Here is a 17,957-nt window from a genome sequence, read left to right as displayed (position 1 = left end):
CTTGCAGAGGGACAGGATTACCGAGTGCAAGCTGCAGGGAAGTACCGGGGGAGGGGGCCTCGGTCGGGAGGACTTTCCAGCCGCTCAGCGTTCATCAAAAAGTTCCCTGTACATGACCCCAGTGGCTCATCGCCGGGAGTTTCTCTGATGAACCCGGCTCAGGGTTTAGGCTTCTCCCCCTTCCTCCCCCTCCCGAGCAGAGGACGGGGCCAGTTCTCTTTTCTGGTCTGACTGGCTTGGAAATTCCCCGCGCCTGACCCCGCCCCGGAGAAATCCCCTGCCAGCGTTTATAGGGCGCCGCGGCGGCGCTGGCGAGCCCACAAGAGTCGCAGCCAGCGGTCCTGCGTCCGTGACCCTGCGAGGCGAGGCGAGGCGAGGCGAGGCGGCGAGCGCGCAGCCCGCGGCCGAGCGCACCTGGGCAGCAGCGCCGAGCCTTCCCGCGCCATGCTGCAGCAAGCCGAGCACGCCCAGGACTGGGCCATGGAGGGTCCCCGGGACGCGCTCAAGAAGGAGCGGCTGCTGGACGACCGCCACGACAGCGGCCTGGACTCCATGAAGGACGAGGAGTACGAGCAGCTGGTGAAGGAGCTGCGGGAGATCCGTCTCGAGCCGCAGGAGGCGCCGCGCGGCGCCGAGCCCTGGAAGCAGCAGCTCACCGAGGACGGAGACTCGTAGGTGTCTCGGGGCGGGTGGGGACGCCGCGCCTGCAGCGCGAGGCCGAGGGGCGGCAGCCGACCGGGGTGTGGGCACCGATCCCCCGTACACCCCTGGCCCCGGGACCGCGCAAAGCTGCCGGCTGCGCTGCGGGCAGCAGAGGAGGGTCGGATCCCGGGCTGGCGGTGCAGCAGCCCTGCGCTGCAGCGCGCACCCCCACCCCCCAGCCCCGGTCCGGAGCCGGTCCTGCCGGCGGGGGCGGGGCGGCGGCGGGGACGCGAAGTCCCCGCTTGCACAAGGGGGGCGGGAGCTCCTGCCCCGCGGGCGGGCGCCGGGGGGCCGGGAGGGGAAGTACAGGGCGTTCCGGCCCGGCGGGAGGGCGGGGCGGTCTGGCCGGCGCCCGCCGAGGAGGGAGGGGGCCCGGAAAGTCCCTGGGCGCCTGCCAGGAACACTCAGCTCATAATAACCTCGCGGAAAACACCGCGGCCTCGGCCTCCAGAAACCCCGGCCTTGCGCAATCCCCCGCAGCCCGCGCCTCCCTGGGCCCCACGCGATGCACTCACCAGCCCTGGGGGTTTTTCCCTCTCTTCCCCTTAGGTTCCTGCACTTGGCCATCATCCATGAAGAGAAGGCCCTGACCATGGAAGTGGTCCGCCAAGTGAAGGGCGACCTGGCCTTCCTCAACTTCCAGAACAACCTGCAGCAGGTGCGCCGGCTCGCCCAGCCCTGTGCCTCTGACCCAGTGATGAAGTTGGATCTAGCTCAGTTGCTCCCAATCCTTTCTAAATTAATAATCACTGGGCATTATGTACCTTGACCTTTTTACATTGGAATCGGCCAACGTCCTAGAGAATAAAGAAAATTCTATTGATTTGGTGAGGCCTATGATGAAAGCCCACCTGCGGCCTCTGGCATTTATCTTGCCCTTCATACCTGTCTGGGAGGAGGAGCAGCACCCACAACCAGTAGATCTCCGGAGTTCAAGGGAAGACAGACTCTTGAGTTTGGGCCATGGCTTACCCTCTTTCTATTCCCTCTTGTGTTTGTAGACTCCACTCCACTTGGCTGTGATCACCAACCAACCAGAAATTGCTGAGGCACTTCTGGAAGCTGGCTGTGATCCTGAGCTCCGAGACTTTCGAGGAAATACCCCCCTACACCTTGCCTGTGAGCAAGGCTGCCTGGCCAGCGTGGGAGTCCTGACTCAGACTTGCAGGACCCAGCACCTCTACTCCATCCTCCAGGCCACCAACTACAATGGTATGTCTGCCTGCCCTACCCTGCCCATCAGAAGGCAGGTGACATGGAGAAGGGAGAGGTAGGCCAATGTTAGGAGTCCAGGCAAGAGCTGAAACTCTGAATACTTGAAAGGTTGAGAAAATATGCATGCAAAAGGTCTGTTTCATGCCTTGATAAAGTTCATTCAGAGCCCAGATTCTGGGTTCTCCAAATTCAGAATTTATTCCCTATAAGAATAGACAGAAAGTTCTGCTTGAGATCTGAGGGTTGAAGCAAGTGGTTATATTTGCTTCATTGTTCTTCTAGGTCACACATGTCTACATTTAGCTTCTATCCATGGCTATTTGGGCATTGTGGAGCTTCTGGTGTCTTTGGGTGCTGATGTCAATGCTCAGGTGAGTTCTTCATGTCTCCAGATGGAACGCATCAGGGCTCCAGGCCCTCCTCAATAAGACCTCACATGTTCTTGTTGCAAGTAGAAATTCCAAACTCAACCATAAACATCTCAAATTCCTTTTGGTTTCAGGAGCCCTGTAATGGCCGAACCGCCCTCCATCTTGCAGTGGACCTGCAGAATTCTGACCTTGTGTCGCTTTTGTTGAAGTGTGGGGCTGATGTCAACAGAGTTACCTACCAGGGCTACTCCCCGTACCAGCTCACGTGGGGCCGCCCAAGCACACGGATACAGCAGCAGCTGGGCCAGCTGACCCTAGAAAACCTTCAGATGCTGCCAGAGAGTGAGGATGAGGAGAGCTATGACACAGAGTCAGAGTTCACAGAGGACGAGGTGAGTGTCAACTCCATCGCTCTGCACAAAGCAGTACCCTCCCAGGCCTCTAGAGCTCCTCTTTATCCAAAGAGCTCAATGCAATGAAGTTCTCCCACTTTAGTGTTCATGACCAGGAGTCTCCCAAAAGTGTGTCTTTGTTTTTTGCTCTTTTTAAAGGAGAGGAGCATTAAAGAAAAACTTCCTTAGCCCCTGAGGTTAATTTATACTTGGGTTATGGAGAATGGAATCCAAGAGTACTTGATAATGGCCCTCACCCTTATCCCAGTACCTTTGACAAAACTCTGGAAGCTTAACATGGCTTTTTTTTCTCTTGTTTTTAGCTGCCCTATGATGACTGTGTGCTTGGAGGCCAGCGCTTGACGTTATGAGCTTCAAAACATATCTAAAAGAACACGGACTTGTATATTTGTACAAAAAGAGAGTTTTATTTTTCTAAAAAAAAGAAAAAAAAAGAAAAAAATCAAAAGGGGGTACTTAAAACCACACTTCACATTCCCTAGCCAGAAACATTTACTATGGTGGATCAGCCCTTGTTATTTTTTGTGAACTTTGGAAGGAGGACAAGATCAATGGAATTCAAAGAAAACCTTGTTCAGAAGTTGCCTTTGTGGGGTTTCTGAAGGAGGTTATGCAAAATGTGACAAAAGGACTACATCGCATTGTGCTTTTTGATTGAATCACCATAGATTCAGTGGCTGTGCCCAGTGTGGGATGCGTGACAACCAGGTGTAATGACCTGGTGTGTCATTAAACCTTGGGGGGGGGGGGGCGGTGTGGGGTTAAAAGTCACTACCTGTCAAGGTTTGTGTTTACCCCCCTGTAAATGATGTACATTGTGTATTTTGTTGGTAATTATTTTGGTACTTCTAAGACATGTATTTATTAAACAGATTTTTACAAACAGAATTATCGTGATCATTCTCTTTGGGCTGCCATGGGGCTCCCAACCTGAGAGTCATCCGATCCTCTGGGGAGGTGTAGAGCTGTGTGGGAGTGCTTACCACAGCTAGCTACAAAGCCCTTTCAGAGAGCAGCTTCTCACGCTGTGTAAGCCAGCCTCCCCGCCAGGCTTTGCCGGCAGCCCCAGGGCCCTATGCGTGGGAGAGGAGGCTCTAGCAAGATGATAGGAAACCACCATTCTTAGGTGGTGGGGGTGGGGTAGGGATGGGGGGCTTCTTGGCCTACAGCTGGAATCCTCCATTGTCATCTGCTTTCATCTTGGTTTAAGCATGCCAGGACTCTTCCACTTTAGGGAATTATTTTGATGAAGAGAAATATGCTTAAATCACATTTTATATTACTGGGAAAGTTCTTAACTATAATACTGGAAGTTCCTAAGGAATGAGCTCAGAAATGGAACGCACTAACATTAGCAGGTACCCACCTTTGAGCCTTCATTTCTTAATTTATAAACTGGGCTGTTCTAAAGATTGTACAAGATAACACACGTCTAAAGCAGCATAGCAGAGTGCTAGGCACATGGTGCTAGAGAGAAATGCAAGCTACTGCACAACATCCTGTATTTCAAAGGGGAAGAAACCAGTCCAGAGAGAATGTCCAGTCTGGGGTCACCTTGCAGGAAAGGCAGGTGGTTAACTTCCAGCCCTTGTTTCCAGGTGATTAATATCTTTTAACTGCATTCCACCTCTAAATCAACCTATTGTTACCAGCTGTAGTGAGTGATACTAAAGGCCTAAAGAGTCTTTTCCCCAGCTCGGTCCATCTGCTAATTCTACTGAATCTAACAGAAGTCAAGAACTTGTGAAATTTGAGTTTAAATGCTCTGTATTGACGTTTTCATCCCTAAAAGACATTTCTTGCCTAGGTAGAAAGAGTAGTATAGCCAAGTTCATGGCATTATATAAAATACAGAATGGCATATAAATGCAATCCATGTACTTTGGCTTACACCTAAGAAAACATTGCCATTACATTATCCCTTTCCGGATCCATAAATGCTGTCAAAATCCAGTGAGCATGATGATCACCTTCCTCTCAGACCAAAGAGGAGCCAATACGTAGTGGCTCTTTTAATATATAAAGCGTATATTGATTGTAGATTGGAGTGACCCATCAAAGCCATCCCTGTCTTCCTCCTGCAGCCTCAGTCATTGGAGCCGAGCACTGTGGTGGCCCCGCTACCAGCTTTGTCTTCTCTCAAAGTGCTCCAGGCCCATCACAGAAATTCCCCGTGCACCCCAGAGCCCATGAACACAGGTGCTATGTGATCTAACACATGAATGTTGACCAGGTTCGGCTCTGTCAGCTGATGGGTAGAAGAGGTAGGTAAGAGGGGTGGTGGGGGGAAGAACCATCACCTCATATTCAAACGAACACAGGTTGGAAACTTGGCTTCCAAATTTGGAGTGATGCCCTTAGCACTTCACAGTCACACATATCTCTCTCTCCTCTATGGTACTGAATTTGTGCCAAGTTGTTTGTCACCCTTACTCCAGCTCTGTGAGAAGTTTGGAAAAATGGGGCAAAGGGATGTGGCCCACTGGTTTCCTCAGGCTCCTTGGCAACTGGCTTTGGTGTAGAGGTGACACCTTCCATGGTCATGGCAGGGAGGGGCCTCTTCTGACCCATTTGGGCCCAGCCTCTCCCACATTTCTAGGCCTCAGCTTTTCTGCTTATCAGGACCTCCACCTTAAGGGTGGATTCCATTATCACCATAAATCTCTCAAGAACGCTGGGCCCATTTTCTTACTCTTGGGGTCTTCCTGTTTCTTCACCTCCTTTCTTTCTTTCTTTCTTTCTCTTTTTTTTATCTGAAACCTATTTTCTTTCCTTCATGCCACTAGTTGGGTGACTGGAGCCTGGAATTCCCTAAAGAAAAATTTTAGAACCGAAACACTCTAATCTGCAGAGTCAGTCTTGGGAAGATTTCTAAGCAAACAAGAACAAACGTTTTCAAAGAAAACAGTGCAGCAGCCCGAGAGCCTTTTCTGCCCTCAGATTTCTTCCAAGAAGCCAAAGGTCCTGTCAGGACAGGTAGGAGTAAGGGAGCCTTGGGAAAGAGGGAAATGGCAGAAGGGGGGAAATAAAAAGTCACGTCAGCAACTTCCTCGAATTTAGTTCCTTGATTCCTTCTGCCTGCCTCATCCCCAGGACAAATTTCCTTTATAGGTCACATGTACCAAGTCCCTCCCATAAGGAAGGGTTTTTCTTTAAAGAGGGAAACAAACTCCAGTCTGAGCAACTGGAGGGCAGCCCTGTGGGGCCTGGAAGCGCGGGAGGCTGGGTGCTTGGAGGTATTTGCAGGGAAACCTCAGTTGCTACTGGAAGTGATTAAGTGCTGAGGGTGAGAACTGAGTCAGTGAGATGGGTTCTTCCTTCACACCCCCCTCCTTACTCCCCCCCTTTCATCCGCTTGCCTTAGGTGCAGTTGAAGTTTCCTTCAGCAAGAAGGGTCAGAGTGGAACGCCAGTCAGAAACAGGCCCAAGAAACATTCCCCAACCCTGGTCCTTGGACAAGAATATCCCAGGTCGGCTCCCCATTTAAAGGGAGCATTACATAGAGTAAACCCACACACCCCGTGTGTTTTCCTCCTAGAGAAGTGGAACTCTCAGACTCATTCATTCATTCCCGTTATGAAGCACCGTTATTCCCCAGGACCTGTGCCAGGGACCAGAGCCCCCAGAGGAGCCAGCCACAGCCTCTGCCTCCAAAAACACCTTGCTTAGGTTGGAAAGGGAACTGAATAAGCACATGTAAGACAGGAGGGCAAAATAAAGCATAGAGTGTGCTGTGAGCTCAGGTCAGGGGCCTCCAACACTGAGTGCAGGCAGATGAGATGATCTCAACTTCGCAGCTCTGCACAAAGCAGTACCCTCCTGGAGTCCTAGCACTACTCTTTACAAGGGATTACACCCCTGTTAGCTATTTGCCCCCCAGGCCAGTACTATCTATTCTCATTCCATTTCCCAAGTGACTGATGGCATCCTTTTGACAAGTATCAGGGAACACAGCCATACTCAGAACTTATGAACTGGGATAGGCTATTCATTTTTACATCTATGTGTCATCCTGGATTCCAAAGCTGAGCCTACAATTTGCTACCAGCCTTTGAATTGATGGCAAATGATGTGCATGCCTTAGACCAGAGCTTCTCTAACTGGGTGTGTTGGCCTAGAGATGGTGTAGAAATGCAATTTCTGATTCAGTCAGTCCCCAGCTGGTCCGACACTTACATTTTTAACAAGTTCCCAGACAAGGCCTGGGCTACTGATCCAGAATGATCTGAAGATCATTCTGAATAATATTTTGAATAAAATGTTATTTATTTAAGGTCCATGCTTGCTGGCACACACACACACACACACACACACACACACAGCCCCCGTCCCATACTGCTACAAATCAGGACAAGCGCCTCTGCAGTCACATATGAGGATGATCCAGCATCAGGCAACACGAGCCTTCTGGAAAGTAGGGCAGGATCCCGAGTGCTGTTGGCCAAGGCCAACAAATCTGCCAAAACAAGTAAATGTAATAAGGAAGGAGGGTGACACAATACAGGCTAAGAAAGGAAAAAAATCATGAGGGAAATGCATTTGAAGGATGACTTGGTTTTTGTTTTGTTTTGTTTTGTTTTTTAAAGATTTTTTTATTTATTTATTCATGAGAGACACACAGAAAGGCAGAGACACAGGCAGAGGGAGAAGCAGGCTCCATGCAGGGAGCCTGGTGCGGGACTTGATGCCGGGACTTGATCCTGGGACTTGATCCTGGGACTTGATCCTGGGACTCCAGGACCACACCCTGGGCCAAAGGCAGGCGCTAAACCACTGAGCCACCCCAGCATCCCCAAGGGATGACTTGTTAATTAAGAAGTTGACAAGTTGGCTTTTAAAATGAGTTTTTTGTACCTTTGTATGGGGTTGGTATGGCATATAGGAGGGGCCCTGACCAGGCGTTAACCTGGAAAGAGGGGAGAGAGCTGCTTCCCTATGACAAAGTCCCTACTATCCTTATCAGAATATGAGAAGCCTTAGCCAGCAGTTTACTAAGCTATATTGGGGAAAATCTTAAGCAAAGAATAACTTCCCTTAAATGTTGCCATCATTTCATATTTCCTAATTTTAAAAATTTATTGAATCTATACAAAGCTGTAGTAATCAAAACTGTCTGGTACTGGCACAAAAACAAATACATAGATCAACAGAACAGAATACAGAGCCCAGATATAAACCCACAATTATATGGTCAATTAATCTTCAACAAAGGAGGCTAGAGTATGCAATGGGAAAAAGTCTCTTCAACGAATGGTGTTGGGAAAACTGGACAGCTACATGCAAAAGAATGAAACTGGACCACTTTCTAACACCATACACGAAAAGAAACTCAAAATGTATTGAAGACCTAAATGTGAGACCTGAAACCATAAAAATCCTAGAAGAGAGCACAGGCAGTAATTTCTCTGACATTGGCCATGACAACATCTTTCCAGATGTGTCTCCTGAGGCAAGGGAAACAAGCAAAAGTCAATTATTGGGACTGCATCAAAATAAAATCTTCTGCACAGTGAAGGAAACAAATAAAAAAACTAAAAGCCTAATGAATGGGAGAAGATATTTGCAAATGACATATATAATGAAGAGTTAATATCCAAAATATACAAAAAACTTAAATAACTCAACACCAAAAAATCCCAAATAAATCACTTAAAAAAAAAAAAAAAGGGCAGAAGAGTCAGTTGAGCATCTGACTCTTGATTTTGGTTCAAGGCCCACATCAGAGTCCATGTGGATTGTGGAGCCTACTTAAGATTATTTTTCTCCCTCTTCCTCTGTCCTTCCCCCCTACTTGCACTCCTGCTCTCTCTCTTAAAAAAAAAAAAAAAAATGAGCAGAAAACATGAACAGATTTTTCCGAAGAAGACATAGAAATGGCCAACAGACACATGAAAAGATGCTCACATCACTCATCATCAGGGAAATGCAAATCAAAACAACAACAAGATATAAACTCACACCCGTCAGAATGGCTAAAAGCAAAAACACAAGAAAGAAGTATTGGTGAGGATGTAGAAAAAAAAGGAACTCATGTACTATTGGTGGGAATGCAAACTGGTGCAGCTACTGTGGAAGACACTATGGAAGTTTCTCAAAAAAAATCAAAGTAGAAAGATCCTAGGAGCCAATAATGGATGAATCTAGAGAGTATAAATGAAATAAGCCAGAAAAAGACAAATGTCATATGATTTCACTCATATGTGGAATTTAAGAAACAAACAAAAAAAAAAATGGACAAAGGGAAAAAGAGAGAGAGAGAGAAACCAAGAAACAGACTCTTACCTATAGAAAACAGTTACCAGAGAGGTGGTGGGAGGATGGGTAAAATAGATGAAGGGGATTAAGAGTACACCTATCTTTTTCTTTTTTCAAAAAAAAGACTTTATTTTTAAGCAATGTCTATAACCAACATGGAGCTTAAACTTACAACCCTGACATCAAGAGTTGCATGCTCCACAGACTGAGCCAGCCAGGTACCCCATGAGTATACTTACCTTGGTGAGCACTGAGTAATATAGGGAGTTATTGAATATTGTACACCTGAAACTAATACAATGCTGTACATTAATTATACTGGAATTAAAGTTTAAAAAATTTATGGAATATAGTCTATATGGAAAACATTCAACTATTTATTTATTTGTTTGTTTATGGAGGTAGGGTAGGGGCAGAGGGAGGGGGGAAGAGAGGATCTTACACAGGCTCCATATCCAGTGCAGAGCCCCATTTGGGGCTCAAACTCATGACCCTGAGATAATGACTTGAGCCAAAATTAATAATTAGACACTTAACCGACTGAGCCACCCAGGTGCCCAGAAAGCACTCAACTATTTAAAGATACATTTTTAAGGTCTTTTAAATTACCATATTTTCAGTTTATACAATACTTTTTTCAAAGTGTTACCTGATCTGATAAGATATACCATGGAATAAAATCATAAATTCACTTTTTATTTATTAAACATGTACATAGTGCTTCCTATGTGCCAGGCACTATTCTAAGTGGTTTGCAAGTATGAATTCCTGTAATCCTCAAACTACCCTGTGAGGAGGTACTATTATTATTTTCATATTTTTTATAAGGAAACTAAAGCACAGTCAATTTAAGAAACTCAGCCTGGTCACACAGTTAGTGGGTGGCAACGCCACGCTTGGGTGGGCTCCAGAGCCACATTACCAACCTCTAAATATAAAGCCACTTCAAAGCATGCATGGGATTCCCGCTAACTAAAATTATGGCAGCTCATCAATTCTGAATCTGGTTCTCACACATTCATTACTGATATGCTATCGAAATTGGATAAGTATTACTAAGGATGGTTTGATTTCCTGATGTGTCTTGTTAAAGGAAGAGTGTCTCACAGAAACTATGTAATAATGCAGAGGCTGCAAGACATAAGACCTCAGGGAACCTCAGTAAATTGAACAATAGTGTGGGACCAGTATTCAGCGCCTCTGAATGTTTAGTGTCAAGTTTCATGTGGTGCTAAATAAAAGGAAGTGAGGCACATACATCTCTCCTTCCAGGAGTTTCCAGTTGTGTGGTCTATGTTCACTTCTAATTGAGGCTACGTGTACCCAAAGTCACCACATTAAACATTTTGGTCAGACGTCTTAGACCTTTGCAGTATTTTAATATTCATCTCCAGGGAAGCCCAAAACAAACAAGCAAATGCAAGTTTTAAGGACTAATGAATGAGCTTCTTTCAGGTGAAATGTTCTAGTGTTGATTCAATTTTAGTTGTGTTTTAAAGTTCTCCTTTCACACCTTCACACCCCATCATTGGGAGGCCAGTTGCCAGGGCAGGACCTTGCCACCTGGCCCACAGTGTGCGGCCTGCAGGGGGGATGGGGGGTTGGGGTGGGAAGGAAGGACTGGGCTCCAAAAACTTTTCCGTGTATATACACTTAGCTCGGTTACTCTCCACAAAACACAGAGTAAGCCTCTGGTTTGAAGGGGAGGCCTAAACCATCAATATGTAAATATCCCATAACTTACAAGTCAAATGGAGTAGAAAGCTTTCACCTTTTTGAGGCTAGAACTGGGAATAACTGTACCACCAGCAGATTCACCACAGAGGAGTCTGTCTGGGGTGTATGCAGTACTTTCCAGGTCTGAAATATGTACGACAGGGATGGGCAAGAGGAGCTCTATGAACGAAGGCCTCCACCCATGGTCGCCAAAGCATCCGGGGGTGGTGTGGGGGGGTGGGGGGCAAGGTCAAATCTCCGTGAGAATCTGGAGTTTGGGTTAAGTGGGTCTTTCAGTGCGGGTAAGGCTTGACTAGCGAAATTTTACAATATAGCAGTTTTGGACTGGAAACAGCAAGGTGAGATTTTTAAGGAAAGGGGTTTCTCAGGCCTGAACTGTCTGTTGATGCTTCCTCTAAAGGGTTAATAGGTTTTTCAGGAAATTCCTGTAATGAATAATCAAGTTATTTGCCTAGGCAAGAGCAGCTTGGAATAGTGAAGTTAATGAGATGATGAAAAGTCACATTAATGTAGGCAGAAAACGAGGGGCAGGAGGGGGTAGATTTGTCCCCGGTCTGACTAGTCACTAGGCCTGGAGTAAGGGCCTGAGGAATATGAGGACACATGATAGAAACAGTTTGATCAATTAAACTGATTAAAAATTCAGGACATAAACCTACAAGCAATGAGGGGTGGGGGTAGGGGTAAGCAGAGGAAACTCTACAAAGGGAGCACGGAGCAAGTGAGGCAAGGATCAGAGAAGAAGTTTATGTGTTCTAGAATTTCACCTGTGATTGACGAGCCTTAGCTACAATTTCTGTCTTTTCAAAGCATTAATCCACATCACAAATTCACACCACCATGGACCCAGGTAATCCAGCTACTGGGGAATTATAACAGTAGGCATCCTTTCTCAGACAGTGGCTATATATCAGCCACTTTACAGCTGTGATCGCTACAAGGCAGAAGTGGCATCATGATCCCCATTTTACGGAGGTTCAGAGAGGTTTAGCAACTTGTCTGAGGTGATGCAGCCAGGGAAAGTGGAAGTGCTGGGATTGGAACCTGCCTCTTGGGCCCCCCTGCTCATCAGGCTGGCCCCGGGTGAGCCTCCTCATCTGCTGAAGAGGTTTGAAGCACCTCACAACTGTCTTTTTCCACTACTGCAGATGGTAACCTCCCATTGCTCTGGCTGCCACACAAACCCATTTTACTCTGAGAAGCCATTTACTACTAATTCTATTTTATAAAGTTTCCTCATCGGAAAAGTTGGAAAAGTACCTCACAGGAGTGTTTGAAGGGTAACTGATATAGGGGCGCCTGGCTGGCTCTGTCAGAAGAGCATGTGACTCTTCATCTTGGGGGTCGTGAGTATAAGCCCCATATTGGGAATAGAGATTACATACATACATTCTACGAACTTTAAAAAAAAAAAAAAAAGGAAGGTAACTCACGGAGTTGCTACAAGTGCTGGGGAAACTCACAGTTTCCTATGAACTCACTGCATAGCTGTGGAAACAGTCCCGGCCCCCAGGGCTTCAGTGAGAGGTCTCCGCTGCAGGCAGAGAGGCTCCAGAATTTCTGGTCTCAGGTCAGCAGGGTGTCGTGGGAGGGTTTTTCAGAGCAACTGGTAGGAACCCACCTGCAAAGGGGAGACAAAACTCACCTCCTCTGCGCCTGCTCGGAAACTCTGCCCAAGGTCATTTGTGATTAAGTTTAGACCACATTCAGCTGACCTTCTGAGGGGGTGACGGTACTGAGCAAAGGCTGTTTTAAGGGGCACCACCCCTGGTGACTATCATGACAGAAGCAACTTCCAGAAGGACTGTTCAGTTAATAGCGTGTGGGGGTGTCCTTTTGTAGGTATAAAGACCTTTTTCCTCCTTCATTTTCTCAAACACTATTAATTTGCTATAAGAATGAGGGTGCTCTCTTTCCCAGCCTTTCCCACGAGTGGGCTGGTGGAAGGAAAGGAAGGGTCTCCATAATAAAAGTTCACTCTCCTCCTAATGAGGCAGACCTAAGGGTATGCCAACCTGGGTCCCACTCTGGGCCCCAATCTGTGCCACTGTGTGACCCTGGGCTTCTCAGTTTCTCATCTGTAAAGGGAGATGGTACAGCTCCCTTGCCATTGCTGTGATGCTTAACTATCACTCATAGTTGGGGCTCTGGCAAAGTGGACCTCTGGCAAAGTGCCCACGCATGTAGAAGCTAAGTAGATGACAGCTCCTGCTGTTAGGATTATTCACATTAGTAAGGTTGAGGCAGGTGACAACCCTTCCTTTGGCATGCCATTCCTTCCAAGTAGCACTCCTTCTTCTGCCTCTCAGGGAAGCCCTCCAGGACCTGTGGAACCAGATTCTCTAAGTACAAACTGGGGCAAGGAGCTTACCTACAGCTTCCCTGACCTTGTGCTTTGCCCCAGGGCTCCACCTTCAACCAGGCCATTTTAGCTTCCATATGTGGTCCCCTGATGGGGGAGCCCTTTCGGCCTATACCTGACATCCAGGAGTTGCCACAGGGCTGGACTAAGAGATGGGATCAATGAGGTGCCTGACTAATGGTGGGAAACTGAAGGTTGCTGTGGGTCCGGGCCCCAGGGGGCAAGCCTGAAGGCTCATGACCCGTGACAGTCCTGTAAAGCCTTGGAAGGTGCACCCTCTGCTCTGGCGATCAGCAGCGGGCCGGGCTGCAGGCTGCTCAGGGGACGAGTCTCAGTGGAGAAGTACAAACTGCTTATGGACTATGATGCACATCCCTCTCCTGGGGCCTTGCTGGGAGCCCACTGTGAGGGGACACCTGGTTGGGCATACCCTCAGGCCATTCAGGGTCCCCCACCCTGCCTCATCAGGAGAAAGTGAATTTTTATTATGGAGACCCTTCCTTTCCTTCTCCCAGCCCACTTGTGGGAAAGGCAGGGAAAGAGAGCACTCTCATTCTTGTAGGAGCATTAATAGCATTTGAACAGAAAAGAGGGAGAAGGTCTGTATGCCTATAAAGATGCCTTCCTCGTGCTATGAAGTGGAAGAAAAAAAAGCACCTCACAGAGTGGTTTGCATAGTATTATCTTGTCAGTAAGGAAAAAACTATACTATGTTCTGCCGACTGGGACTTTAGTTTGAACAAAAGAAATTAATTCTGGATAATTTAAGCAGAAAAGATTTGTGAGAAGGATTTTGGGGAGCCCTCAGAATCTGCAGGAGGGCTGGAGAGCCAAAGAGAAGAGCTAGTGACCTCACCACTGCAGTCTAGGCTGCCACACTCTGGCTCTACTGGTTGACCCAATGTGTCCTCCCATTATTAGCCTCTGATTCAAGGTGTAGGCAGAGGATGTGATTGCTGGATCCTCCGTGATGTGCCTGAGAAGGGAGACTGGGAACGTGAGTGACTGGAGTTTTTGCTTTAAGTTAGGGTATCTCCTCCAAACAACATAGTAAGTGGCTTTGGATGACAAACTTGAGTGACAAATACCCAAGATGTTAACAGTGGTTATTTCTGGGTAATTGGACTAATTAATAAGGTATTGTTTTTTTTTTTTTTAAAGATTTTACTTATCCATTCATGATAGTCACACAGAGAGAGAGAGCGGCAGAGACACAGGCAGAGGGAGAAGCAGGCTCCATGCACCGGGAGCCCGACGTGGGATTCGATCCCGGGTCTCCAGGATCGTGCCCTGGGCCAAAGGCAAGCGCCAAACTGCTGCACCACCCAGGGATCCCTGTTTTTTATTTTTTTATGACTTACTGTGGAGAATTTCAAACACACACATATGCAGAAAGACTATTAAAATGAGGGCAGCCCTGGTGGCTCGGTGGGTTTAGCGCTGCCTCCAGCCCAGGGCTTGATCCCGGAGATCCCACGTTGGGCTCCCTGCTTGGAGCCTGCTTCTCCCTCTGCCTGTGTCTCTGCCTCTCTCTCTGTGTCTCTATGAATAAATAAATAAAATGTTTAAAAAATTCTTTAAAAAAATAAATAAAATGAACTGGCATCTCTAGCTTAGGACTCTCTCTCTCTCTCCCTCTGGCACATACCTCCTACTCTCTCCCTGCTCTCTCTCTCTCTCTCTCTGTATCTCTTAAATAAATTAATTAATATTTTATTAAGATTTTAAGTAATCTCTATACCCAACATGGGGCTCAAACCCACAACCCTGTGATCAAGATCTGAGCTGAGATCAAGAGTCAGACACTTAACCAACTGAGCCACCCAGGTGCCCTAGAACTATATTTTAAATGTGTAACTTTAATGCCATTATTATACCCAAAATAAAATAATAATTCAGAGAGATTTAAAAAATTATCTTCTTTCTGTATTTCTCTATTACTTTAATTATGAGGGGGGAAATAAAGCTATTCTCATATTTAATTTGTTCTAAAAAACATTAACTACAGTTGAGCATGCCTCACAAACCCAGTCTGAGAAAGGCCACAGTCAGGGATCCAGAAGCATAAGCCAAGGTGACAATGGTCATGGTTTGTGTCACAAGAAACGGATGCCCCTGGAGCCAGGGCTATGGAAGCTCACTGAAGTGGTGAAGCCATGAGAAATCACCTGGCCTCCACCTGCGCTCCTCTCCAAGCAGTAGCTCTGCCGGTTTTCTCTCTGTGTGTCCTGTCACATGTCAGAAGAGCCTGGCTGTGGCTGCCAAGCTCACAGGTGATTGGCATGGAATGGAGACAGGCCAACCCCTCAGTGAATCTTGCTCTTTTCTTACACACACATTTACACACATCCACACTCTTAGCATACACGTTCATACTTACACATTTACATACATATAGTCACACCCCTGCCCCACATACACTTCCAGGGAGACGACTCAGACTAATCATATCCCCAAAGTGGGGCATGTTTACACCTGTCAAATCTTGAGAGCAGGCACTGAATCCCTGAATGAATTTAGATAGATCAATGACCAGGAGGGCCACTGTGAGTTGGAGAGCCAGCCTAGTGGGTGCCTATCTCACAAGAGGTCTGTGCTGGCATTAAGCTTGGTTTCAGAGAGAAGTCCCAGTGCTGACGCTGGTTAGAAAGCCATATGGAGCAGCATGACACAGGGCCGGGTGGTGGCCTAGGCAGCAGCACCCACAGGGGAGAGTCCTGTAGACAACATGACCAAATCCCAGACTGCACACCAGACAGGCTGTGGTCCACGCGACTGAGGCCAACAGTGAGCTCTGTGTCTTTGTGGGCCTGGGTTCAATATTGGTCTCCTTTTTTCTGGAGTGCAACAGTGCAGGGCCAACTGCACCCACCCAGATTGTAGGACTGTAATGATGAAGGATGGAGTCAGAAAAAGGGAGGCCTTTGGATGTTCCCTCCATGATCTCTCCTGGGCCTGGAGCCTCATGAAGGAAAGGGGTGAATAACAGTGTAGGGAGGGTGGCTTTGTATAGTATTGGTTCAGTTGGAAACTGTAAGGAACCTTCAGTGACCGACCATCTGACCTGTTCTCTACAGAGAACAGCAGCAGCTCCTAGGGAGGGTCGGTAACTGCCCCAACCCTAGACAAGTTCCTAGGAACACTGAGCCAGATTCAGAGAGTCAAATTCTTGCCACAGTTTGGACAAGAAAGGACAGGCTTACAAGCAGGGGAAGTGCCAAGGCAGGTGTCCACTTGGAGCCCCTGAAGGAGTACACAGGGCTTCTCTGGTCAGACGGCAGGGATGGCACCAGATAAAAAGAGGGTATGGATGTCTAGATTTGACCTACGGGCAACAAGGAGTCACATTAGGTTCCTGAGCAGGGAGGTCATAGAAGGGCTCCAGTGCTTAGGATGCAGAGTGAGCTGTAACGGAGACCAGTGGGCAAGAAGCTGCAGTTATCCAGGAGTGAGAAAACCAGATCTAGATGCAGGTCGGGGGGGATGAATTAGAAACAAGATATATTGTGAAGAGAAGAGTGTGGGATACTCTGACTCCCCATTGCCACCTGTCAGATGAGTGCTTGTCTCAGGCTGATGCATGTGTCCATGAGCCGTAAACCAGACACAGCTAATTTTAAGCAAAGGGGAAGTTGATAGAAACCCCTGGGGAGTGGAGAGCTCACAGAATAGACAAGAGATTGGGAAGACCGGGCTCAGGAGAGTCAAAAATTGAGGGCTCTAGAAAGCCAGAAAAAGGTCATGGCCAGTGCACCAAGACTGCAGCACCCCGCTGCACCTGCTTTTGTAAATGACCTCTAACCACTCACTGTCCTCAGCTCACTTGTTCAGCATCTGAAACCCTAGGCAAGAATATCCATTGGCCAGGTGGAGACCACATTCCTGTCCTGACTGGGCAAGGAAGGGGGTGGAGTGGAGAGGATTTGGCTCCCTCGGCTCTCTTTCACCCTCTTTGTTAAGGGAAGTAGAGATGATGCAATCTCCCCAAAGGTTAGAATGCTCATAATGGGTGTTGGGCACCCCAAAAATGACAACTAGCTACCACCTGGCCCTTGCTTCCATCCCGCTGATTCCCCAGGTTGCTGAGATCTCTGACCACAACTATTCCCCTCCGAAGCTGCTCTCCACCCTTGTAAGGGCCACTCAAATATCCTGTGTTCCTTGACTTTTGTGCTGCATTTGATGTTCCTGCAATGACAAACAGCGCCTGCCCATGGGTGAATGCGTGAGTGGTGGGGTGACCACTGGGCTTCCAGAACACCTCAGGATGGTCCCTGTCTTCTAGGGTAACTTCCTCCTCCAGTTCGCGTGGACACAGGCCTTCCAGCACCCCCAAGATGAAGCTAAGGTCCTTTGAGGGCGCTGAGGCCCCAGGCCCTGGTAGTGCCCGCGCGGCCTCCCTATCAGCCACACACACTTGCCACATTCCGTATGTCCTCGCCTCCGCTGGTCGCCCTGCAGGAAGACCTCTGTTCCTCACCCCCAGCCCCAGGTCTGGCTGGCGCTGGCTGCCTCTTCAGCCTGCAGAAGCCCTTCCCCGATCTCCCCAGCATTCCTAAACCCTCCTTCTTCCATCCTATCATGTTGGTACGGATCTCAACCAAAGCACTTCCCCACCCCAGCCCCTAGAATTACCACACTCCGTGATATTTACTTGCAATGCTTTTCCCACGTCACTAACAAAGGGGACTTGACATATCGTTTCTTTTAAGTCCTTTTTAAACTATCACGCCTGGCTCCATTCTCCGCCTTCCCCTCGCCTCTGACAGCCGCCGCGTAGCCTCCACATCCAGTTCAGCTACGTCTGGACACTTCTATTTATCCACCAGCGGCGCCTGTACGGGCGTCAGGCAGCGCTGATTTTACGCTCGTTTACGTCAGTGTCGTCACGCTCCAGGCGTC

At 47.9% G+C, this 17,957-nt stretch overlaps 1 protein-coding gene and 1 long non-coding RNA gene across 3 annotated transcripts; one reads left to right on the top strand and one right to left on the bottom strand.

The window, feature by feature from the left end:
- Positions 1-304: 304 nt before the first annotated feature.
- On the top strand, positions 305-3,589 carry NFKBIA (NFKB inhibitor alpha). Its single transcript, XM_072838264.1, has 6 exons — positions 305-671; positions 1,252-1,360; positions 1,704-1,914; positions 2,200-2,288; positions 2,420-2,680; positions 3,004-3,589. Exons 1-6 carry the CDS (start codon positions 445-447, stop codon positions 3,049-3,051), a joined length of 945 nt encoding a protein of 314 aa, XP_072694365.1. The 5' UTR covers positions 305-444; the 3' UTR covers positions 3,052-3,589.
- Positions 3,590-6,996: 3,407 nt separating this feature from the next.
- Positions 6,997-17,916, bottom strand: LOC140639827 (uncharacterized). Of its 2 annotated transcripts, none has more exons than XR_012036476.1 (3): positions 17,710-17,916; positions 12,127-12,314; positions 6,997-7,157 (listed from the first exon to the last, which is right to left on the bottom strand). It is a non-coding gene; the product is annotated as an uncharacterized lncRNA (long non-coding RNA). The 2 variants fall into 2 exon arrangements; XR_012036475.1 differs by having other exon boundaries at positions 12,175-12,314.
- Positions 17,917-17,957: the final 41 nt, after the last annotated feature.

Source organism: Canis lupus, chromosome 9 (genome assembly GCF_048164855.1).
Source record: "Canis lupus baileyi chromosome 9, mCanLup2.hap1, whole genome shotgun sequence".
In the NCBI taxonomy this organism is placed as follows: Eukaryota; Metazoa; Chordata; class Mammalia; order Carnivora; family Canidae; genus Canis; species Canis lupus.
Note: the sequence above shows the minus strand (reverse complement) of the source record. Positions and strands in the feature narration are given on the sequence as shown.

Bases quoted from the DNA above. Each gene is read 5' to 3' on its own strand.
- NFKBIA (XM_072838264.1), top strand. From the start codon at position 445: ATGCTGCAGCAAGCCGAGCACGCCCAGGACTGGGCCATGGAGGGTCCC. The intron at 672-1,251 runs GTAGGTGTCTCG...TCTTCCCCTTAG, and splicing joins CTCACCGAGGACGGAGACTC to GTTCCTGCACTTGGCCATCA. The intron at 1,361-1,703 runs GTGCGCCGGCTC...TTGTGTTTGTAG, and splicing joins TCCAGAACAACCTGCAGCAG to ACTCCACTCCACTTGGCTGT.